We start from the raw sequence: 26,084 nt of genomic DNA on the forward strand, positions 1-26,084 counted from the left end.
CAATAACAACTAATCCGTGATTTCAGCAAACATATTCAGCAGTTTCGGAAACAGATCAAATACCGAAAATAACAGTTTCATAGCATCTTCAAATTAGCATCATTAACATATTCATGACAGCCTCAAGAACACGTAATCAGATCATCAAACAGACCTAAACCGAAACATGAATCATATTATTGAACTAGCATGCAACCTAGCCGGCTAACATATACTTGGACCGATTAATCATATACGCATCAAAACAATAACAGGAACATAGTGTCCGATTAACATCATGCAAACCGAATTGTATGAATATTATGACATCAAGAACCTTCATTAATAATCACAGCAAGAACCCTAGTTATCACATAATATCATCACAACCAATCAATCCGAAAGCATACAACATACATCATTCAACCAAGAAAACACAAACCACTAACCGATTGAAAGGAGAGTAGGATTGATCCGTGGACAATGATCTCCGATGGGGGAAAGTCCTTGGCTGCCTTCGGTTTGCGAAGAAGAGAGGGAGAGTTTGTGTGTGTTCTTGATTGCTAAGTTGTGTAAAACTAAAACCCTAGAGGTAATGTGTGTATATATGCGTGTGAAGGGAAGTGGGCCGAAACCCCCACTTGGGTTTCCTCATGGTCTCGAGTCCAACCATATGGACCGAGTGGGTTCTTATAAATGTTTCACTAATCGTTCAAGTAATAACATATGCAATCACATTAAATCACGTAACATGCAACATTCAATATAATCACGAAATCACACAACCGTGTAACACATAACATATCATGTATTCGTTCAAGTAACATAGTTCACGTGAGCATATAACGTTGCACAAGATAAGTCTAGAGTACGGGTTGTCACAAAAACATTCAGAACAAAGACTGAAAACGGATGACGCAAGTTGGAATACTCAGCAATAAAAAGCAATGGAACCAACGGGACACTAATCGATCGATTTGCCAAAACCCAGAGCCACCGGATTAAACTTTAGATCGATCCCCCATTCTTTACAAAAAGCCTCAACTTCCTCTTGAGTGAGACAAGTTGAATCCTTTAAGCCTTCAAGCCTTAAAGCCTTCAAGCCTTAAAACCTTGAAGCCTATCACATCTACTATCATTCTGAAATTCAAATCTCAAAACTCAAACGCCTTAAAGCCTTGAAGCCTTTAAGCAATAAAAAATAATGTGTAAAAGTCAGAAGCATTTGAGCTTACATCACAAACACCTCTGACTTGGGGGGCTGATGACGGGGGTAGCTCAAACCTTAATAAACTGATTAGAGACACAACAGCTTAAAAGGTTAAAAGGTTAAAAGGTTAAAAGGTTCGGAAATGTTCCAACGGTCATGAACAGTAAAAAGGACAAGCACAGTGTCCTGTCACATCAACACTTAACGTGTGAAACCTCCTGCCCAGCTGCAACCAGACCATGTGGGAGAGCACACCCTTTTGTCCGCAGGTCCAAACCCTTCAACCCCCAAAATGGGCAAACCCCTCACTGCAAGCACAGATTCACTAGTCACGGGTTTCTCCTTTGAGAAACACCTTCCCCTATAAAATGCAGGCCATTTCACCATACAAAACACCCCAGGATCAGCAGATATCACCCTAACTCCCTGATTCTCCTTCTCCCTCTTGAGAACTAGCTTCATGCTTACTTCTCTTCTTCACACTAAATAATTCATCTTCTCCAACGATCGCTTTCTGGGTTGATTTTTAATCAGCTCAAGATCTAAGGAGGATAAAAACAATACTAGTGAACCTCTCTCCACGTCTTGCAAACGTGGGGGGACCCCACGACCTGCGTTAGGCTAATCTAACCCCTGAACCCCTTTACCCAGAGATATCGCTACAGGCCTTGGTCTTGTATTTGTTGCATCAACAATTACGTATACATCTTTTATTAGTAAGCATGCCTATAAGCTTGTCATGACTCATAACATCCACCAGTAACAAATGAAACATAAACACGAAGATAAGTTAAAACTAGTTTCGTAATAAAGCTCTAATATATAATACAAAAAATGTAATAAAAAAACTAGACTTACGTAGTCCCTTTGAAAACAACTTCATATACGACTCCAGTGTAATACAAACTAAAATTTAGAACCAGTTTGTCCAATAAAGGGGTATGGTCCTAGATTTCGCGCCAGCTGACCGCGATTGACCATTACCCTTATCAAAAACCCTCACCAGCAAGAACTTATCTGCGTCCGTGCGGGCACGCACGAACGCACCCTTCGAATCCAATCGGTCCAGTGATAAGAAGAAGCCTTACCTTGTGTATGAAAACGGGTGTACATAGCGATGCGGCTGGCACCGCATCCTAGGAACATTTTCGTCACGACAAGGGATCTGGGCAACAGCAACAGTCACCACGAGCGGCGATGCGGCTTAATTGGCACCGCATCCCACACATGTCTTCATCAGAGCAAGAAACGCAGGAACGACAAAGGTTACCGCAGGTAGCGATGCAGCCTGGCACCGCATCCTACCCATAAGGCAAGTGGGACTGACACCACAGAGCAAGTGGCACCACTGGCAGTTGCCTGTCAGTCCATACGTAAGCAGCAGACTGACACTGTAGTAGGACGTGGCTTCACCTCCACAACCGACAAGACTGACACACCTGCATAAGGGCGGAACGTCGTCAGTCTATCCCTTCCTTCACTCCTCAGCTATAAATACCAACCACAAACCAGGTTTGAGGTATCTCTTCACAACTCTCTCACTAGTACTACTATCACACTTTGCTTCCCAAGTAAATTACCGATTCTCACGCCGGAGAGTGGTAACAAGGAGCACCCCCCACTGGCCCACCCCATCCTCCTTGTTACGAGTCACGACTTGTTTCCTTGTGCAGGAGACCAACTAGCAGACGATCCAGCCAACGATCCTTGGGAAGAAGGGATTAACCCTACTTGACGAGACCAGTGAGTTAACCACTTCGGTTAGCCATTGTTTCATCATCCACAAAGGCGGATAACCCGAGTGATTTAGTGGCTTTAATCTGAATTTTTAGGTTCACTAAATCCGTACCGAGATGGGCAGGTTGTAATGATGAAGTGGATGTTTCAAGTTTACTTTCAATTGAGATGGTTAGTTACTAAAATGCCCCACATATGTCACTCATGTATCTGGATTTAACATGAATATGGATGGAGTTACTTTAGTGGACTTAAATTACAATAAAATAGAAACTTTGGTATGTAATTGCAAGTCTTTTGGATTTTGTAAAATATAACAATAAACACAACATCATAGGGGCTAAAACCGTAATTTACTCTTTTATATAGGTTTCAAACTTTTATATATGTAATTTTTTTTTACAACATGTAAATTTTGTTCCACTATTGTGACTTTGCGAGTAATGTCACTTCGGCCGTGGGCCTGTCCATGCCACTGAACATGTCTTTTTAGTAATTTTTAAAATTATGGCAATAGTTAGTCGACCGCACAAACCTTTTATCATTATTTTAGTAACAAAGATTCTGTACTATAAATAAATATTTTAAGTTGCCTAGCTAGTCAGTACGAAAGAATTAAAACGATCATGATGAAAGTATATAACTAGGACATGCGTGTCAAGTTTCGAAATTTGGTTATTGTGCTTAGATGAATATTTTAGAAATTAAAAGTTATCATGTGAAAGATATAAAAAATGTGATTTTATTACCAATTGTTTTAAAATACTGAAATTTACACTAAACAACATAAAAATGAGAAAACTGAGATCCAAAATATTTCTTATAGGAGTTGGATCTCATTCTATATTTTTATCCAAATAATTTAATTAAAAAGTATTATTCCAGAAATTTTATCTTTTATTTTTAAAAACCAGGTTTACATTTTTTTCCTTTTCCATAAAAATATAAGAATTTACTTTAATTTTTCTTAAATATAAGAATTCATTTTGCTTAAAGAATATGGATCGATAAGAAATGAGATAAATTAAGTGAAGCTTTTAAATAGTTTTATCGGAAATGAGATAAAGTGAAGCTTTTAATAGTTTTATTAAATTTTAAGAATGGAATGAGGTCTAAGGCTATGTGTAGATCCACTTGGAGGATCAAGAAATCTACCTCCCTGTTTACACAACACACTTACGAGTGCGGAATTCACGTAAGAATTCAACCAAAGCAAAGTATAACAAACACAAGTAACCAAAGATTCACTATCTTGATTAATCTGAAGAGAACAAGTACAAACGCATACACACAATGTTTGACAGACTCTCCGAATGCTCTCTTAACTATTTTGTGAACATAAGCTGTCTATATATAGGCCCCATACCAAGTAACATTACGAAGAATGTTACTGGGCTCACAAAAGACTCAAGCCCACGAAGAACTAGGTTCTTCGTTGACTAAACCAACGAAAGACTGTCCCCTACGAAGAAGTCTTTCGTGAAGGTGTTATCCCACGAAGAATGGGTTCTTCGTGGGTAGGCTGCATGCAGACAGTTATGACAGATAACAGGTAGAACAACAAAAACAACAAAACAAGCACTAACAGACTGCACAAGCAGCAATTGTTTTACATACTTACAAAGACAATGTCGTACCAAGTCAAGATAGGAGGATATCTTGACTTGGTCGACTCGACCAAAACATTACAGACACGATAAACAAAGACCGTACAATTACAGATGTAACAAGAACAAGCGACAGACACAAAAACCACACCAACAAACTCCCAATTGGCAGTTGCTTGGTCTTTGGTCTTCGTTTCTAGTGGTCTGCTTCGGACCACAAGCTACCAGCGTGAATCCCGTGGTAGTAGCAAAAACAAGCGACACGTTGAAATAGCAAAGCTCGATGGGTGTCCTTGTCTTCATAGAAAACTAGTTTAATACCCGTCCGTTGGACGGCTTACGCTAACAACGTAACAAACAAAGATAATGTATATTGAGGGTGTTCAGGAACGCTTCTCCTTTTCTTCTTTTCCATATCCTTTTTTTGAAAAGGTTGCAACCACCGCTACCTCTTCATCTTAACCCGTCGCACACACCGCTACCCGGTCCAAAGAGAGAGAGAGAGAGAGAGAGAGAGATCGGAGAACAGGAGAGGGGCCGATCACCTATGTCACGGCAACAGAAGCACCAAGTGGCGGCGGCAATGGATTCCGACAACCGTTTTCGGGTAAAACGTACCGGAGGAGCCGGGGACTGACTTACCAGCAGTGATGATGGTGGTGGTCGTCAGACGTGGCTTCCGACAGGTTCACCGGTAAAACCCTCTCCCCGTTTCTGTTATTTTAGATTGATGTTTGGCTGTTGATGACTGATGACGATGATGGTGGCAGTGAAGACACCCGACGGCGGTGGTGGCCGCTGCCAGAGCTTCGTTCAAGTTCAAATTTGGTTCTAGTGCTTAGATTCAGATTTCAGATTTTATTCGGTACGGCTTCGGGTGTTACGGATCAGATTCAGGAACGGTGGACAGTTAACCCGGTCAAAATCAGCAGTTTCGGGTGTCATTTCAGTGGGTTGTTCAGGTTTCGTTTCGGGTCAAGTAGCTTCGTTACAGGTTCGGGTCTCGTTTCGGGTCAAGTAGCTTCGTTACAGGTTCGGGTCTCTATTTGGGTTCAAGGTTAACTCATTTAATGGTTTGACTTGTTTTAGTTTTCGCTCGGGTCGTGATACGGTCCAGTTTCGAGTCTCGGTCTACAGTACGGGTCATATTCCAGTTCGGGTGCTGGTTTGGTCAACTTTAGTCAACTCTGGATCAAAGTCAGATGCCGGTTTGGTTCGAGTTCCGGTCAACTCGGCCTTGGTTCGGGTAAAAAACAGTCAACGAAAGACCCGGGAAAGTTTTTAGTGTAGCGAGTTATCATTATTACGTTACTTTAGATTTTTTTTAGTATTTGCGAACCGAGCTCGAACCATAGTGCCCTACTTTATACGTTCGGGTGCTGGTTTATACGGGGTAACCCCCTAGTTCTTTTATAAACAAATAAGTTGGGATGTTATAGTGGCCTTTGGGGGTGTTTGGCCTAGCTTTTTTTTTATCTAAGATTATAGCCTTTTTAGCTTATTTTTACAAAATAAGCATTAATGGGTGTTTGGTTTAGCTTTTTAAGCTTATGCTTATTAGCTTATATAAGCTAATTCCAAGAAGCTTATGGGAACATGGGTTTTTAGCTTATTTGAAGAAGCTTATTTAAAGAAGATGGTTTTTTACTCATAATCCAAACACTTAAAAATAGCTTATCAAATGAAAGAAAATAAGCATAAGCTACTTTAAAATATAAGCGTAAGCCAAAAAAATAAAAGCTAGGCCAAACACCCCGTTTGTAATTCAATAATGCAACTTTATTTGATAAGTGGTAAGCTGTTATTAAGGGCTTTTATGCTATCGGTGCAGGGCAAAACAATGGTTTTTTTAACCTCTATTAGAGTCCCTAACAAATGGACATCGCAAAGCAGCAAGAAGGAACACGTATGGCAGGTAACCTACAATCCCTCTTTTGCTTTAGACATAGTTCAACACTAAAGATAAAAAAAGATGCATAGTAGTTTAAATCACCATTGACGAATAGATAACACATATAGATTTTAACATATCTGTTGATTAGCAAGAATGAAACTGTAGATTGTATTGTTGAACTTGATTAATTGGTGCTTAAATGAATTCAACATAAGACACAATATGTATGAAAGTTTTGATTACCAAAAATTTAGGTGATCATGGGTGGTTGAACCATAAATATAGGAGTTATTTAAATATTTCAGTAAATTAGTTTGGCCTCAATTTCACAATTAAGGGCATATTTGTAATTTCGATATTTAAAATAATAATCGAGGGAAAAAGTGTAATTTTTCACTGCGGGTAGTGGTTTTTTTAAATCGGAGGAAGGATGTATCCAAAGTTTATGTAAGTATTATGTTTTGTATTAGATAACCTTTGAGCTTTTAAGATGTCTATTATAAAGAGTTTGTTTAAGCACTTTTAAATAAACATTAAGATTATATAAACATAAAAGAACCTAAGCAAGAAATAAAAAACTTATGTATTTAAAACGCATAATGAATAAAGTAGAGAAGATTTAAATATCTATATATCTAAAACACATAAATAAACATTAAAAAAGAGAAGCTTTACCTGTGTTTAAAGAGAATGTAGGAAGAATGTAGGAATCTTTATATACGTGTAATCCTGAATTAAAGTTAGCATTAGAAATATCAATGTATCTAAAACACATAAACAATAAAAATAAGAAGCTTTACTAACCGTGGATTAATGATTTGAGAAGTGCATGAATGTAAAAGTGAAATATGACATAGAAGCTATATTTAAAGTCTTCAATCAGAGCAGTTATTTTTACTTACAAGAGCGGTTAACTCTACCCACAATCACCATGTCCTAATTAGTAGTTATATTTGTAGTTACAATCCCACTCACTCACTTCCTAAGGTTTAGGTAACATAAGAATGCTTTGTAGTTGGAGAACATGGCCATTTTTTTAGGTAACATAAAACTGAAAAAAAAACTGGATACAACCCATTTATAAGAGAGATTTTAGAGGTAACTTCCAGCTATAAAAAAAACGGATTTGCTGAAAAATAGCTTCCACATATTTCGTGACTTTTGTTACTTTGAAAAACCATCCACATTTATCAGTTGTTTTAAAACACCATAATAAATTTTTATTTTTAACAACATAAGCATTCCATATATTATATAACATATAAATTATTATATAACATATGCCATTTGAATCTCACTATGTTTGCAGTGGTGGCTACAACATTAAGACGGGCCCCGGTTGTTCTATAGGACTGACGAAGTTTGACATGGGTTGTTCTGCTACGGTGTTAGGCGCTGCAAAAGCCGTTGGTCAATTTAAACCCTCTGGAGTATAGGTCAGATGATAATAAATTAGTGATGTGTTACAATCTCCAATTATGTATTTTCACTTCAAAATTCCAAATCTATTGGATTTAATTAGTGGTGGCATAATAATAATAATAATAATAATAAATAAATAATAATAAATAAAAATAATAATAAATAATAAATAATAATAATAATAATAATAAATTTTAATAATAATAATAATAATAAAATAATAATAATAAAAATAATAATAAGAAATAATAATAATAATAATAAATAAAAAAGTAGGCTGCTACTACTAACTCTTTTAGCATAAAAGCTGAAAACATAATTCCAATTTCTAGTGACAATAATGTGAAGTTTAACTGACATATTTGATTTGATACAAAGCTTTGGTACGGAAGGAGATTCAAGATGAAACAGACAGAATCACGGGGAAGTCTAAACAAATATCTCCAATTCCAATCCATCTCAGCATCTATTCCCCCAATGGAATGTTTGTTGTGACTGCAATATTTAAAGAAATAGCTGCTCTTGTTCTTTATTTCTCACACAATGCTGACATCATATCATGATTTTCTTATTCTTCCAGTTGTCTCTTTAACTTTAATCGACTTACCAGGATTGACCAAAGTTGCAGTTGGTACTTTTCTCCACCTTTCTCCTTATTGTTTGGATTAATTTTAAGCTTCATCTGAGTCTGATACAATGAGGGATTTCTTATGCAGAGGGACAACCTGAATCTATAGTTGAAGACATTGAAAAGATGGTTCGAACTTATGTTGAGAAGGTATATTATAATGACTGTTTTGTTAAAACACTTAATGACATGTCATTTTGTTAAAACACTCAATGACATGTGACCTTCCTAGCATCACCATGTTGTATAAAAGATGCAAACAAAAATCTCAAAATATGTTAAAAGCAAGCAACATGTTAAACATAACCAATTGAGAATAAAACTGGATTATATAAAAGATGCAAAAAATAAATCCAGATGACATGATAAAAACATGTTAAAAGTAATATCTAAAAACATGACAGCAAGACAGATGTAATGGAACCAAAACTTAATCTTCAAAACCGTTTCGTGGCTGAAACACGGCGGATTTTGCTGCATCTTAGGAAGGACTCCACGTCATCATTGTCACCCCAATCAGCATTCATCCAATCATCATTTTCTAGTTCATCTTCTTCTTCTTCATCATTGTCAGAACTGGAGAGGTCGATGACTTCGTCCCATTTCCAGTTCTGCAACGCTATCGATCTTTTTCTGGATCGGTTTAGCTTACAAAAAAGTAAAACAAAAAAGAAGTCAATAACCCTCGTATTATTGCATAAATGTTTGTATATATAATGAATTTAACCTTCACTTGCAGGTTAGGCATTTCGCCATATTGTACCTCTTCGACTCCAGTTGGTGCCTACACAAAGAAGAATACGAATTCAGAAAGTATGGTACGTATTAATCACATATTAAAATGGAACAGAAAGAACCTTGTCTGATCTGAACTGGTCGCTTTTGATTATTTCAGCACCATTTCGAAGCTTCTGCAGTTTACTAAAATTTAGTATTTAAAAAAAACAATAGCCAATGGAAATAAACGTGTTAACCTGCTTCATTTGCATGTTACAGTGTCCAGCAGGCTGGTCTTTGGGCATAACTGATGGCTTTGGTGGTGAGTGATCCATGCTATGGTTATTTCAGACAAGAAATGAGTGAACAGTGAAGACTGCTTCTCAAGTTCTCATTATATATAAGAACACAACTGCAGCAGGTACCACCACTACCCATTTTTTTAGGAACTGAGCAGTTAAATCCACCACTACCCATTTTTTTAGGTGCTGAACTGCCAAAAACATGAACAGAAAAACTGCTCAAACGTGGGATGGTGCTGATTGCAAGCATTAACTGAATTTGAGAGCACTACCAGGTTTGTAGGAGACTGAGTTGTAGGGATAATGGGCAGAGAAAGATGGAAATAACCACCTGCTAAGGGAACCGCAAACAACTGGCCAGAACTGCCACAACAACAGTTTTTTTTTTAGTTTAAAGGGCTGAGATTTAATCTCAGCAAGATTCAATGGTCAAGATTGTTTTGAAAGTTGGTTAGACTTAATGGGTTCCATATATATATATATATATATATATATATATATATATATATATATATATATATATATATATATATATATATATATATATATATATATATATATATATATATATATAATATCGTGATGAAATAGCTTGTCGATGTTAGCAGTGGACAAGTTGACGATCCACATCGGATCTAACATGCGGAAATTTTCTTCATCATTTTTGAACACGATCACTGCTTCATGTGTATCTGTGTCGTAACACCATAGAGCCATGTTCCCAGAAATGTCTTGTTTCATTGGCATAAGCGGAATCTTATCCAGAACCTTCACGGGCTTGTACACAAGCTTGTAACGAGCAGTGTTGGTTGCTAGATCCAATGTATACTTGATTTGTTAATGCATCGGAAACTGCGGCTTGTACAACTCGTCTTTCCAACATTTTCTTCGTTCAATCCTTAGCTTCCGAGCGAATAGCTTAGCACCTTCGTAATTTGATCTATTTATTAAATCCAGCTTCGCTAACACTACAGCGTCATAAAATGGTAACGTTAGAATTCTAAGGAGCGACTTGAAGTACTGGATTCCATACTCGCGCTTCACAGCCACACAATGTATGTCTTTTACGAAAATCCAGCTTAGAATCCTTCCATGAGGACAAACTTTCTCGTACTTCATATAGTCAACTTGAACTGCAGATGGAGCTGGCTTTGCAGTCTTTGACAGAAACATCTTTCTCCATTCTTCGAAAGAATCAGTTGGAACATCTGATGAATTACGATTCTTCAACTTGTCGTCGATCTCATCCAAGTTATCCTTTAACCAATCTTCATCAAATGGATTAAACTCTGTACCGTCTTCTTGCATGTATTTAGACTTTTCCGCATCGCCTTCAAACACTATCTCTTCAAGATTATCTAAGTTTGCTACTTCAGGTTCACTGGGAATCTCGTCAATAGTAGCATCATCAACTACTTTCATTTCTTTTAAAGCCAAAATTTGTTCATCTGAGAGATCAGACACGAACTCTCCTTTTTCTAAATCTTCATCAGAAACAGGAGGACACACCTGTAATGCAATATCAGAAGAACTTAACACCACATTCTCACCAGCTGTAGAGCTTTCACCAAGATGACCACTATCCAGCTTCTCCAGTTCCTCTTTAGATCCACCTGAGGTGGCTGGAGCGGTTACGATCTGCAGAGGCTTATATACCACAATCTGAGTTGACGCGGAGGCTCCCGGTTGTCTAGAGGAAGCTGATGTATCAGGATTTCCTGGGTCTTCACTATCATGATCACGTTTGCATAGAATTTCTTGTTCTTTGCACCTTTCAGACCTTAAGATGTTAACCCTCTTCCTGCTTATCTCAAAGGCATCCTTAATGGAAGTAAAACCCTCCACCAATGTGGTATTTCTGTTGTTGTACTGTCACACCCCGATATTTCCACGTATTACCGGTGGGCCCGGTAGGGAGTATCGTGACGTAGTTGATATCATTATAGTCAAACAACACAAATTTAAATGCACAGCGGAAGCAAAAGATAGATTCATTTCAACCGAATAAATTGTAATATTAAGTATCACAAGATAGTTGAAAATGATCCACAGGCGGATCGAAAGAAAAAGGAAATTGTTCAACAGACTTTAGCATCTAGAGCTTGCGAGACTTGATTATTGATGCCTGGAGTAGCCAACCTATTTCGTATAGTACCTGCACTTAGCCTTTTTGGAAAATACGTCAGTTTACACTGGTAAATACAACTTAACAGACTCATTTTGAAAAGAGTTTGAAAATTAATTTGAATGCACTTAGGCAAAAATATCTTTTATAACTTGGGACAATTATTTAAAAATAATCTTGTATCCAGTTTTACTTATTTGTCGTCCGTTAGGGCCGGTTTGTAGGGCCGGACAAGATTAACTGACACGCCACAGGTATAATGCTCACAAGGTTGATTCCTTTAAGTGGGTTACCAGTTTTTACATAATGCAACTGTCAGGTGTACGCCTACACCCCGTGCTTAGGTCGTGGTCATTTCTTTGAATGATGCCAAGGATATCCGGGACATGGTCATTTAACCCCCAAAGGCCATACACCAAATAATACAGATTAAAACGAGTTATGTAAACACATTAATCACAATCCAATTTAAATGACTACATACCCGACCAAGCGGTATTATTATAATACCGTATCCCAAGCCCGTATAGGGAAAACAAGTTAAGAGTATTTACCTCAGCAAGTAATATTCAAAATCAGCAAGTGCACGTATCTTTTACTGGGCTCCTAATCTAGAACAAAGGTTTTTAATAACCTATTAGAATCCTAACGGGTCTTTAATTAAGCCTAGACTTAGACCGGTTAGTTTTAAAAAGGAAGATACGGTTCAAACGCATGATAAAGCGAAGACCGGTTTAGAATGTGGGTTTGACCCAACAAGATTGTATACTTGTTTAATATGGGTATACTAAACACATTCTGGATTTTGAGACAAAGATGGTAAGGTTTGACCCGTTTCGGCTAATTTATGCAAACTAGTTACATAAGCCGATCCGAACGCGAAAAGTGCGTAACGGGTAACCATAAGAGTCATATACAGGTTTTCTAAGTTAATATGCCTTAAATATGTTGTGACATCAGTAAGATATCTTCTATTATGCCCTAAACGAATTTAAACTCAAACTATGCCCCGTATGGGCATTTTGGTCATTTTAGAGGTTATAAAAGAGTTTAAATAATAATCTGAGTTACATGTCTGATGTAATCAGTAAAAATACTTAATTTACTAATTTATATCAGTAGGGTATAACCTATATGTGATCATTTCTAACCATACTATGCACCGAAGGGGCATTTTGGTAATTTCATCTAAGGTTTAAAGGTCAAATCTGGAAATCTGAGTTTAAAACTTTTGCTTACTGCTAAAGTATAAAAATTTACTTAAAATATCAGTAGGTATCAAGTCTTATATATCTAAAATGGTTTTAATACATACTATGTGCTTAAAATGTGTAAAAAGACGGTTTTAAACGATTTCCGGGTTTTATAAGAAAAGCTGTTATTTTTATTATTCTAGAAGGCTTAATATATTCTATTTATCATATGGATCAGTAGAAAAAGGTTTGGTATCAAAAGGATTTGTAAAACTCATTTTATAGCCTAAAAGGGCAAAACCGACAACTACCGAATTAAGCTTAGAACTCTAGGTTATGCTCAGCCTAAAAATTAATAAAAATCTACAAAAATCTCAAAATATTATTTTATATCAGTGGGTAAAAAGTTTGATATCAAAAATTGGGTTTATATGGGCTGTATGCTAATTACGCCGATTAATTACTAAAAAGCTTTCTAATTACGCTAATGAGCATAACTCTTAATCTAGACCTCAAACTGATGTAAAATTTTAGGTACAAGTTTATAAATTAGTAACTAAGGTTTCTCTTCTTTTACATTTTCAAAAATCACATTTTAAGGTTATATGGGCATAATAGTCAACATTTAAGCAATTAACGGAAACATGCATGTGAATCGGATAATTAATGAATCAAGTTGTATAATCACAGAGGGTTATGCTAACATGAAACCTAGTCCTAATAAAGCTCTAAGGCATTTCTAAACCATGCTCTAATGGGTCAGAACTGAAAGTCAAAGCAAAAGTCTACTTTTGCGATTTTCGGTTCCGAACCGAGCTTAAACTGAAAATTGTCGGGTTGAACATGTTTAGACATGTTCTTACATTAATTACCAAGTTATATTAATGATAAAACAGGCAGAGTGCGGCACAATGACCGTATAGCGGCAGTTCGTGATCGTGATCGGAAAACTAAAGTAACGGAACCGATGGTACGATGAAAAGCTCCGACAACACGGTGGTTAAGGCGGCGGATGGTAAACGGTGACCGGTGGTGCTATGATGGTGTGCGGCAACGGGGTAAACGGAATTCATAAGTGATTACGAGAATGGTTTATAAGGAACACTGATCTCAAAATCATATCCCAAGATCTTCGGTGAATTTGTTTTATTTGATAGTGTTTAAAAAAAGAAGGGAGCGATGGGGATAAGAACTCTTTGCTGAAATATGCGTCCTTTTATTATGCTTCCTTTTATTATTATAAAGGTATATATATTTTTTCTCATTTATGTACAACACATGCATATGTAAAACATATAGATTTTTTTATTGTTATTTCTACTCTTAATTGATATATATATATATATATTTATATATATATATAGATATGTATATTACAAAGGGAGTGATGCGATTTGGTAAGAAAGGTAAGTTACGCAATTACAATAAGCTACGACGCTCTGAACTTTGCTGATGAGTTGCAGATCGATATTGATGAATAGAGGAAGTTGCATGTTGTGGTTCAGCTGGAGAAGTCACAACAAGTGTTTCAGCTGCAGTTGTATCCATAGGGGGTGGTTCAGTTGCTGCTGAGGGAGAGGCCATCATTGCTACAGTTTCTGCCTCTGTGAACGCAAACTGAGGATTGACGTCAGCTTCGAGAATAGGTTCCGTTGTGGTTTCATGTTGTGTCACTGTTGGCTGATTTGACGATGTTCCAATCTACTTCCTACTTCTTTTCTTCCTACGAACAACAGCTTTCTTCTTTTTCAATCGTTCTGCCTCTGTGTCAGATTGAACATAATCAGCATCTTGTTCCATACAAATTTGTCGAACTTTCTTAACACCACGATCATCAAAGTAGTGTTCATATCCTGGTTTAGGTGGATTATCGTCTGAATCAGATTCATCATTATCACCGCCAGAAACACTTGCGCCACTTGCACCACCATCACCACCTTCATCATCACCGTCGTCGTTATCACTTTCATCGTGAGTATCGCCAAAAATCTTCAACTTCTTCCGACCAAATTTATCTTCAATCATTTTCTTCAACTTAGGTTCTTCATCGTCGGATTAGTTGTCAACATGACACCACTTATCATTCGCCGGAGCAACGTATTCCTTATTCGCTAATGCACCAAACATCTTCCTAGGAGGTGTACTTTCTGTGTATCGTTTAAAAGCTACACCCTTGAATATCTTCAACGAATGCTCCATCATCGCATCAATCTTTAGAACATCATTGTCAGCCTTTAGAAGATTAGGATGTTGCACGTTCATGATCATCTGTAGAAACCTCAGATACATCCAAAACTTGTTGCCACTAACACCGGTTCTTCCTAGATTCTCCTTCATGTTTGCGAAGATATTTGAGATACTGAACTGTTTGTTCAATACCAAAGCAACCATCATTCCTACCAAGTCGTTACTTGCCATATCATAACCACTTCGTCGATTGCTCAAACATTGAATAAGAATATGCAACAGGAACTTGTATCGTAGCGGCAACCACGCTTTGTTGATCTGACCTCCCAAGATGTCCTTCACACACTTCATGCGCAATAAGCATCCACGTTGGCACATAATTGGAACAGAATACGGAGCATCAGGATCGTCACGAAGTTGTAAAACAGTATTGAGGACTTCAACGGAAACATCCACATTCAGTTTATTCATAGTATAGATTTATTAGATATAAATGTCATTGATCAATGGAAGAAGGGTATGAATGAAAGAAAATGACAAAAAAAATAGGCATTTTAACTTAACCCTTCATATGTCATCTTAAAATTTGATGAGAATTTACCATCTTATACATAGGAAGTGCTTTATATAGCAATATAGATAACTTCTTTAATGAGAATTTACCATCTTATACATAGGAAGTGCTTTATATAGTAATATAGATAACTTCTTAATTGTTTTTCTAAATGCACATATACATCTATATCTATACTATATAATAAAAGAAACCAATAAAAGGACACTTGTCATTATTCTAGACCATTTACTATTACTTAACTATAGATAATTATTATTTAATTAATTTAAATTATTAATTTTAATATATGTTTCAAACATTTAAGAAATTAAAGATAAAGTTCTATAAATATATAAATATATCGGAAGTTTGGTCATGAATATAAGACTATCTCAATATCATATATCAAAATGACTAAAGTTTTATATTTTTATAATACAATACATCAAAAAAAACTTCTATTAGTTCCAACTTGTTATTATTAGTAAAATCACTATGTAATATGATAAACATATTTCTTTTCACGATTTGATACATGCATAATAATTATTGATAATTTATACTTATCTAATTAATTTAAATATTATTTTATAGTTATAAGTTTATCTAATTGGCTAATTGCTATATACCTAATCTAAACATTTCAACAATAATTTTAGAACTAATAAATTAAGACCACTATTATTTAAATAAATTTGGGTTCACGCCGTGAGAAAGTCGATGATACAGTTTGTCTTCTAATTGATGGTTCAAATGTTTTCATATTTATAAACTTGACAAACATCACAAGTTTTGATCACACATAAAACAAAATTTTGTTCGGATATCAGAAAAGTGTCTTAAAATATCGTTTTATAATTGTTAAATCTTCGTTATTAACTATTTGATATTTTATTTGCTTAACTCATGTAATACACGAGGTTATAACCTAGTAAAAATATAATTGTGAATTTGCGCCCCTTTAACTAACGAAGGCTTCGAAAGTTTAGCATGCACTTCAGTGGATAAATATAATTTGTAAGGTGCAATTTATATAATCCGAATATTAATTTTGTATAAGAGTTTACTATTTTTATCAATATTTCAATTAGTTTGTTGACTTCTATAACCAGATAATCTATACATATAATAAAGTAAACCAATGTGTGACACGTGTCATTCATTGGATGCACCTATTTTTGGGTTTTCCCGCCTTTCTTTCATATTTATTTTTTAATAATTTATCTTCTAATTTGTAGATAATATTAAATAGAAAAATGTTTATCTGATAATTATAACTCTTTTATTGAAATTTGAAAAGGGTTTCACGCTTTTTTAGATTTTATTAAAATTCATGACTACATTATATAATTATAAGTTTGAATATATGTGTCAAAATTAAAAATTATTCTTCAAAAATTCAGTAACATCCATACTCTATATATACATTTAGAAAAATGTTAATAATTGCAAATAATACTAAATAGAAAAATGTTAATTGAATACAAAAAAAATATAGGATATCATCAAATGCATATCGATTACTTAAATGAGTATACACATGCATGGGCGGTGATAAGGGTGTGCGGGGAAGACCACCGCACAGGGTCTGTGATTTCGAGGGGCACGTGTTTTTTATAAAAAAAACCCCGATATCTATGTTAATTTTTTTAAATAGCATACCAAACATGCTCTTAGTGAGCCCAATACCCATTGGCATCTACAAAATGATGTTTGACAATATGGGTGTATGTGAGAGGAAAAAACCAATAAGTCAATAAGTCACTTCATACTGACTTTTCCAAAACCCCAATAAGTCTATAAGTTGTTTCAAAAAACATAACCAAACATGCTCTTACTAAGCCCAATACTCATTTTATTTTAAAATTAAATAATAATATTAAAACATTACGAAAGAACATATTTTTTCGAGCTCAAACAGGGTACATGAATTCTTACAGACGACTCTGTACACATGTATGAGATTTTTTACTATTATTATTAGTTTCATTATTTATCCAATATATATAAATGTCTCCGTCTTTAATTTGCATTTACAAGAAATATTTATTATATAGTTTAAATTGTTCAACCCGTGTAACACACGGGGAACTAACCTAGTAAACAAATAAAGATAAAAAAAAAGTTATAAATTTTGTAGCATTTTCTGACTTGTGTTTGTTGATTGCCTCTATAAGTTCCATTTGGAAACTCAAGACAAAATAAAAGTAAAAAAAAAAAAAAAGAACACACCAGCTCTTAGATAGATAAAACAAAACTAAAAAGTATAAAGGTTAAATGGATATTTGGTGGTGTCTAAAGTACTAATTATAATTCCAATTGTAACTTTTAGTTGTACCTAGTTAGCGAAAAAGACTAACTCGCAATCGTGTGTATTGATTATTTAACAATGAGATGATCATGTAGTAATAAATAGTAGTAGTTAGTTAAACATTATTATATTTAAAAATAAACTAATTATACTTTCATTGCTACTTTGGTACGAAAGTTGGAGGTTGATGGGGCAATCCCTCGTCAGGACCACTTGAGGTCTCGACCAGATCGATCACCATTGTTTCGACAACTATCAGCCGGTATATCTGTGGTCCAAAGGTACGTGTTAGTTTAAAAGACCAAGCATTAATTAATATATGTATCTTGACAACACATAAGTGGTAGTGTTTATATACCAAAAATATATTGCCTTGAATCATCTCCCACTCGACAACACATGGTTGTTACATTACAACGTCTAATCACTACATTATCATCTCTCTCTCTCTATATATATACACATACACACATACATCTGCACAATTCTCTTTTTTTGATCTACACTAGAACACCAAACTTACTAGAATGTCATTGTTTGGTACAAAATTTAACGACCCTTGTGATGAGGTTCACAACGTTATTCTCCGTCTCATGTTAGAGGCAACGGATTTAAGTGGACAAATACTTTGTAACAATAAAGATTAAATACTTTACAAGAATAAAATGGTTGATCAATCTAGTCTATTTTTTACATAATGTATACAACTTCTCCCCAATTTTCTTATTTTATTCTACAAAAACATTCTAGTTTTCTTTCTCCATCATGATTCTTCATCAACATCCAAAGAATTGAACTAGAGACGGCACAAATTATCTGGATGAAGAATATACATCACAGCCAAGAACAATGAGGTTTAAATAGAGATCGGGAATGCACTCATTCTAATTAAACATTGTTTTTTTTTTACAGTTGATTTAGTTATTATTCCATATATTAATAAGCAAATTATATATGCATCATCACTTGTACCTTTGGCTTAGGGAGTGCTTCAAAAAAAACTTGATTTTTCCACTTCTAACCCAAATATTTCATATTTTACATTTTAACCCCTTTTCATTTTTTTACTTTTAACCTAAAGTTTTCCATCTTTTATAATTTAACACAACACTTTATTATCTACGACTTTCGTACCTCATACTTTTTATCTTTCGTGTCGTTCTAAATTTTACGAGTTAACATGTCGTAGCGTGCATATGAGGTTCAACGTTTTTGCTCTATTTTTCCATATTTGACTGACACGTCGCAACGCGTCCATTTTCCCCTTTTAAAAAGTTCGTCGCAACGGGCGGGTCGTAGATCGACTAAGTTATTATTTTCTACGTTTTACGTTTCTGGTTAATTTCTTCGTATTAAGACATTGTAACGGGTGTGTGTGGTTCAACGATTTTAGTCTACTTTTCGTTCAGTGTAATTTTTACCATTTTATCTATTTTATTTTTACGATGTTGAGAGTCGATGTGGTTGTTGCATTGGTGCTATTTTTTTTGTTTCGGTTTACCCCTATACTTCCTTTACTTAAAAACTATTTTTTACGTGCATATTTTATGTACGGGTATGTGCAAATATGATTTCTTCTACATTTCGACGTAAACTTTTTTTATAGACGAGTCAGGTTAAATATAATACGTTTTCGTTTAAAGAAACCATTTTTACGTGCATATTTCTATGTATGTTTTCGTATAAATTCAAGTTGTTCTACGTTTCGACGTAAATTTTTTTGGGAAATGATTCAGGTCAAATATAATATGTTTTCGTGCTTATTTTATGTACGTTTCGTAAAGTTTGTTTCGAACCGAATGGAGTAAAATTGTGGTTTCTTTTTCTCCCCTTTTTTCGAAAGCTCTAATTAATCCCTTTGGATTACATGTGCATATTTTCCTTCATACCCGTTACGCTTTCTTTGTATAAGTTGGGTCACATATAATACGTTATGATTGTTCGATATGAATTCCATTTACTTTACGTTTGATCCAATCACAATTCTTATACAGGTTACATTGAGTTCAACTGGATACGTCGAAATGTGTGTTTTTATATGATTAATGCATCATATAACATTTGGACTAATCCATTCAATGTTTACGATGTACCCGCGCCGCAACGCGGGCGGGCCTTAACCCTAGTTACTATGTTAATTTTTATATTATGTTGTTTTAATATTGAAGTTGGTCCAAGATATTCATGCTATACAGTCACAACATAAAATTAGAGTTTTATTCTGCGCGTTCCAATCGTTTTGGAGGCATAAGGCGAAATGAAATTTTAAGGCCCTTTTCCATTTTTTATTATTATAAACTGTACTCCTTTATCTGTGTTTGGAACCTAGCAAAAATCTAGCACATCTATAATACAGAGTTGTATAAGAAATTAAAACAAATCTAAAACGATAAATTTGCACTAATATTAATACTTAGCATATAAATTTTCTTTTGATTAGAGGCCCTAGGCCCAAACCTGGGTTACTTATACTATAGGTCCGACCCTGGTTTTATTCATGTCTCAAGAATCCTATGTGACGGACATTCTTGCTTGAGCTAAGATGCATTATTGCAAACCAATTTCAACAAACGATGTTCATGTTCAAAACTAGACGGGTCTTTCGGGGCACATCGGTATCACACTATCACTAGGTCAGACATTGCTTACGCCGTCAATCGAGTGTGTCTATTCACGCATGCTCCATGTGAACCGCATTTTGGTTTCTTGAAACAAATCTCTGATATCTAAGGGGTACAGACGATCACGAGTTACATATAACCCCTTCCAAATCAGTTACACTCACCACGTATTCTAACACTAATTGGGGGAGGGGGTGTCCCGACTCCAGAGGATCTACTTTCGGGTATTGTGTCTTCCTCGATGACAACTTAGTTTCATGGTCTTTGAAACGACCGACGATATCCAAATTATGTGCCAAGGCAAAATACAAAGGAGTCGCCAATGCAACGACTCCAAACGTCATACCTAGGGATGCCAAAAACACCCGAGCCCGATGAGTATACCCGAAACCCGAAGCTTTTGGGACGGATATACCCGATACCCGACGAGTATGGGACTGGGTATTGGTATTGAAAAAATATAGGATAAATTACACTTTTCGTCCTTTATGTTTGTATCGGATTGCAATGGATGACCTTTAACTTTAATAATTACAGTCACGATCCTTTATTTGGAAAACAATTACACTCTATGTCGTTTAACACTAACCTAGTTAAATTTTTCGGTTAAGTCAGGTCATATAAGAGTAATTTAGTCTTTTTACTATTCTATTATAAATTATAAAATAGTTTAATATATACAAAAAAAAAACAATATTTAAAACTTAATCTTTCCTCATATAAGGGTAATTTAGTCTTTTTACTATTCTATTAACCACCACCACCATCTCTAAAACCACCCATCTGACCTAACTGCACCAGTGCACCACCCCCACCACAACGTGACCTAACCACCACCATGAGCCAACACCTCCAGTACGCCTAATCTAACCATCATAATGAATATCAAGAGCCTTAAGTAAAACTCAAGAGCACAAAACTCAACAGCAGGTTTGCGTTGAAAGGGACAAAGGATGAAAAGAAAATTGTTTACTGCACTCTTATAATTGCTTAACCAATACATAAATACCGTTTGATGATCCCCATGTTCCCGAATGATGAAACTTGCCCAGTCTGCCGTAAAGCATGCCTGGATAAATACGGGGAGCATGCGTTACACTGTAGAGAGTTGCCGAGGTTTAAGTATCGCCATGACTTTGTTCGAGACGCGTTAATGGATATTCTCAGACGAGCAGGGATCTCGGCAAAGAAAGAGGCACCGGTTAATTTTCTTACAGACCCGTCGGAGGGGAGATCCACCCTACGCCCGGCTGACGTGCTAGTTTTTGGTTGGGAGGGTGGGAAACATGCTTGTGTCGATCTCACAGGTGTATCCCCCTAGCCGGGTTCCGTGAAAATGGGTTTGTGGCGGGGCAAGCAGTATTGAAAGCAGAGTCGAAGAAGGTGGAAAAGCACGCGAAAGCTTGTGAGGATAATCAACATGCCTTTGTCCCCCTGGCGTTTGACACGTTCGGCTCCTTGGCGCCGGAGGCAGTTCGGTTCCTTTCTAGAGTTCAGCGTGTGGTCCACAGCAACTTTTCGACCCCTTAGGGGCGAGGCTTTGTTTTTAGTAGATTAGGGTTTTCTATTCAAAAAGGGATGGCGGCGCAGTTTGTTGCTCGTCTACCTGCTATCCTTATGTAATTTGCCCGGGTATGGGTATCGGGTTAGTTATACCCGACCCATTGCCATAGTCATACATTCAGTTGTGATAATACTTCAGCTACACTTACCAGTTCGCCAATTCACCATCATAATATATTGTGATAATGACATAACTTTTGATTAATTAAGTTAAAATTTCAACATAACATAAGATAAGAAATGCACCAACAGGTTTCTTTAAAGATCAAGAATAAAATAAAAACAATATCTCAACAAACCATATCTCAACTGACTTTCATGTGAAACAAGTGACACAACAAGTTGTTGAACTCTAACCATAAAAAACACTAACCAAATCTGCAATCATGCTAAGTACTTTGTTCTTTCTTTTAACCCCTTCGGCTTCTGACTTCATCATATCTATCAATAAACATAGGTGGATACAAATCTTTACCTAATTCCGCTGAGTAAAGATCAGTGTCACTTCTTCTTGCAGTTACCCCCTTCGAAAGGGGACTCGGTTTTCTACCATGAGATACCCTTTTAGCTTTGATGGACTCGGTGAGACTCATGTAACTCGGCTTGCTTACACTTACACTTCCCTCTTTACCGCCACTTTTGCTTGATAAACGAGTCTCCGAAGTTGAAGTTGAAGAATTGGTTGATGATGCAGTGTCGTCAAACACTGAGCCAGAACACGGGTTTGTTGACGATGAATGCGTTAGTGGGCTCGAGATAAACGGTTTTGCAGAAACGCGGGTTGAAACGAGATTCTTTCTAATCTTTAGTGAGTCATGTTCGGTAGAGTACGAGCAAGATTTAACACTACGTTCATCGAGATTCTTTTCAGATGAAACTTTATGCGAATCGCTGCTTTCCCAAGATTTAGCAGCCATCCAGCCATTAAGCCAACTCCATTCAGAATTTTCTTTGCCTGACCTTGGAGAACCGGTCTTGTTAGGATTTGCTCTTTGACGCTAAAAACCAAACGAAAACACGAACAAATGAGCCATGTTACTAAGCAAGTGGACCCACAATATAAACATTCCAAAATGACAAAATGATCACCTGTTGATAAAGGGCATAAGCCTTAGCTCTATCCCTCTTAGTGGCGCCATCTTGCTTCATTTGTTCTTTTGTTCTCAATTCTTCTGCTGTTCTACGACTATCGCACCATCCACCCTATTCGGCAAAATTAAAAAAACATTAGCTTGGTAACTAACTAATAAGTAAAATTTACTGTTATCGACGCGATACAAGAATGTTTAGAAAATGATTTCGTTGTACCTCGGACTTTTTACCGGTGCCAACTTGGTTTCTAGACGCCACAGGACATTCTGTGGTCCCGGCAGCTTTAGCTCTGGCTCGAGCCTGGGCCCGAACAAGAGCCTGCATGCACCTAAGCGTCACATCGGCTTGTTTTCTAACTAGCCGCCCCCGTACTATTGCTTGGAGCCTGACCAACGATTTTAGCGCCCGTAAAGCTCGTCTTGCCTTAAGGCATATTAACAGATACAAAGGTTAGGTTAATAAAAATGATCAAAATTCCAGATTTAAACTTGGAATCTTTATTAAAAAAAACAGTTATTTCGACATCCATTTCTGTCTGTAGCATATGTCAAATGGGTTAAAATATTTATAAAAAAAGTGATTAAAAATATGTCAGAATGGATATAAAGTTGCTCAAAAGAACTCAAAATCTTACAATATGTTGAATCTTTTTATTTAAGACGAATTATACAAGTGATTCAAAAAATGTACAGGAATTGACCGGTCAACCTAACAGCACCATGACCCATTTGGCCATTTTAGTTCAAGATCAAGAGACAAAGCTCAAGTTTTATATCAAAAGACTAAATAAGACAAAAAAATTTTCTTTCCCAGAAGTATACAACGTTAAAATTAAAATAAAAGGTTTAGAAATTACCAAGAAAGAGCGAAAAACCGACTGAATTCGAATCGCAGCCCATTCTTGCCTAACGAACATAAAATCTTTAGGCGGAGCTCTAACCACAGTCGCCACAGCAGCCGAAAACGACACCTCATCCAAACGAGAAGCTTCCGAAGTCGACAACCGTCCCACGCCTTTCATCGCCTTAGAAGATGAACTCGTGGAAGACGAAGAACACCCGGCTGAGGGGCTCCTCCATAGCTTCCATGTTCTACTCTTGTTACCCCCAATCTTCTCCTACAAAAACAAACACCAAATTAAATTAAATCAAACAAAATAATCCATAAAAAAAAATTAAAAACAATATGAAAAAATTCAATCAGGCTTACTTGATCAGAGGTACTGGAATTGGACTTTTGAAACCCAATTAATGATTTAATCCACCTTGCAGAGCCTCCCATTTGAGAGAACTGAAAGCTGGGATTTGTGTGTTGTGGGTTGTTTTTAAGGTTTTGAGAAACTAAAGTTAGGGTTTGAAGGAAGGAAGGGGGAGAGACGTTTGAAATTTGAAAGGAAAAGTGGAAAGCAAAGGAGAAAAGAAAGTAACGGATAGTTTTTATTTTATTTTTGGTAGTAATAAATATAGAAAATTGTGTTGTAATTAATGGGCGCGTAACGGCGTGAATACGTTTCCATGTTTTATGGGGGCTTTAATTCCTTTTGGATCCCAAGGGGCCACAAAGGGCCAAAGTTTTCTTGGGCTTGAAAAATAGAATTTCGAACCAGCCCAAATTGCAATGTTTGTATTTTTAGAAAATTATTATTAATATGAATTGTATAAAAATCGTAAAAATGATGTAAGATGTAATTTGTTAAATTTATTAAACTAACACATATTTTACTTTATGAGGAAAGCCACATCATTTTTACTCGGTATGATAAGAAATTTACAGTAGAATGACAAGTAAACGGATAACAAGTTGTGTCGTAACCCTTTTTGAATAGTAAATTTGGTCTTGCTAGTTCTTCAATGTTCGGAAATTAACTTTTACCAGCAACAAAAGACAAAAATGTGCTCACATAGAAAAATATGCACCTCTAGCCATTAATTAGAGAGCATGCAAAGCTAAACAAAAATGTCAAAGTTACATACCCATTTCAATCGAGCAAATAAAAGTTTGCATCAATGTGGGGTAGCCCACGGCTTATGCCTCTTAGAAAGGAAGTTTTGGGTTCAATCCTAAACAAGGAGTAGTTTAGGATTTATTTGATGTAATTTATGGGTGTAAACATTGTCAATCAAAAAAAAATTGCTCTACCCTTTATCCAAAGGAATGCATAGGTCCTCCTTAATGTCTTCAACGTTTCTTTTCGTATTCAATTTCACGTTATAGGTCCTCCTTAATGTCTTCAACGTTTTTTCCGTATTTAATTTCACCTTTTTGAATTGTCGTTTCGCGCTCTCCAAATAAACCACAACTTAGACAATACCATAGCTTGCATCATTTTCTCCAATTAAACTAATATATGTGTGTGTGTATTTATACATCACGATAGATAGATGCGTGTCTATAGGAGAAGGTTCATTTGAGAAGAAAATTAAGTTAAAAATAAAAAGAACAAAGGATACAAATGTAAAACATTAAATAGTTTTCTCTCAACTCATTTATTATTATCTTTGACTAATTAATTAGTGATAAACATTATCATCCTCCACACTTAAATTTTTGTTTACACACATCAAAATTTATCCTACACGTTTTGAAATTTATCCTACACATATTGAAATTTATCCTACACAGCTCATAATTCATCCTACACACATCGTAATTTACGATACGGTTTAAATTATATATTTTTTTCTTTTTTTGAAAAGTATGTTTTTTTTTAAAATAAGTTACAAATTTAATATTGTTAGCTAATAAAAATAAAGACTATCAATTAATGATCCATTTTAGTTTACCAATATACTCTTACACTAATATTAAATACAAAAAATAAATGAAGTAAAATAAAGGATTTTTATTGTTTGAAATTTCTTCTTTTTTATTCTTACAAAAAATTTTTTTTCATTTGAACTCTCCACCGTGTCTATATGTGTATATAGGTGATAAAGAATT

The 26,084-nt window shown here is 35.7% G+C and overlaps 1 protein-coding gene across 2 annotated transcripts; it reads right to left on the minus strand.

Moving 5' to 3' along the window:
- Positions 1-22,283: 22,283 nt before the first annotated feature.
- On the minus strand, positions 22,284-24,587 carry LOC110880236 (protein IQ-DOMAIN 1). Of its 2 annotated transcripts, XM_022128822.2 has the most exons (5): positions 24,354-24,585; positions 24,001-24,261; positions 23,361-23,567; positions 23,142-23,255; positions 22,284-23,050 (listed from the first exon to the last, which is right to left on the minus strand). In XM_022128822.2, the coding sequence occupies exons 1-5, from the start codon at positions 24,423-24,425 to the stop codon at positions 22,463-22,465; spliced, it is 1,242 nt and encodes a 413-aa protein (XP_021984514.1). In that variant the 5' UTR covers positions 24,426-24,585; the 3' UTR covers positions 22,284-22,462. The 2 variants fall into 2 exon arrangements, with proteins under 2 accessions (XP_021984514.1, XP_021984515.1); XM_022128823.2 differs by lacking the exon at positions 23,361-23,567 and having other exon boundaries at positions 24,354-24,587.
- Between the last annotated feature and the right edge of the window lie 1,497 nt (positions 24,588-26,084).

Source organism: Helianthus annuus, chromosome 9 (genome assembly GCF_002127325.2).
Source record: "Helianthus annuus cultivar XRQ/B chromosome 9, HanXRQr2.0-SUNRISE, whole genome shotgun sequence".
Taxonomy (NCBI): domain Eukaryota; kingdom Viridiplantae; phylum Streptophyta; class Magnoliopsida; order Asterales; family Asteraceae; genus Helianthus; species Helianthus annuus.

What these genes read in the sequence shown, in the direction of transcription:
- LOC110880236 (XM_022128822.2), bottom strand. Translation starts at nt 24,425, where the DNA reads ATGGGAGGCTCTGCAAGGTGGATTAAATCATTAATTGGGTTTCAAAAG. An exon ending in GCACCGGTAAAAAGTCCGAG is followed by an intron (nt 23,256 to 23,360) that starts GTACAACGAAAT and finishes TTTGCCGAATAG; the next exon opens with GGTGGATGGTGCGATAGTCG. An exon ending in CTTATGCCCTTTATCAACAG is followed by an intron (nt 23,051 to 23,141) that starts GTGATCATTTTG and finishes TTTGGTTTTTAG; the next exon opens with CGTCAAAGAGCAAATCCTAA.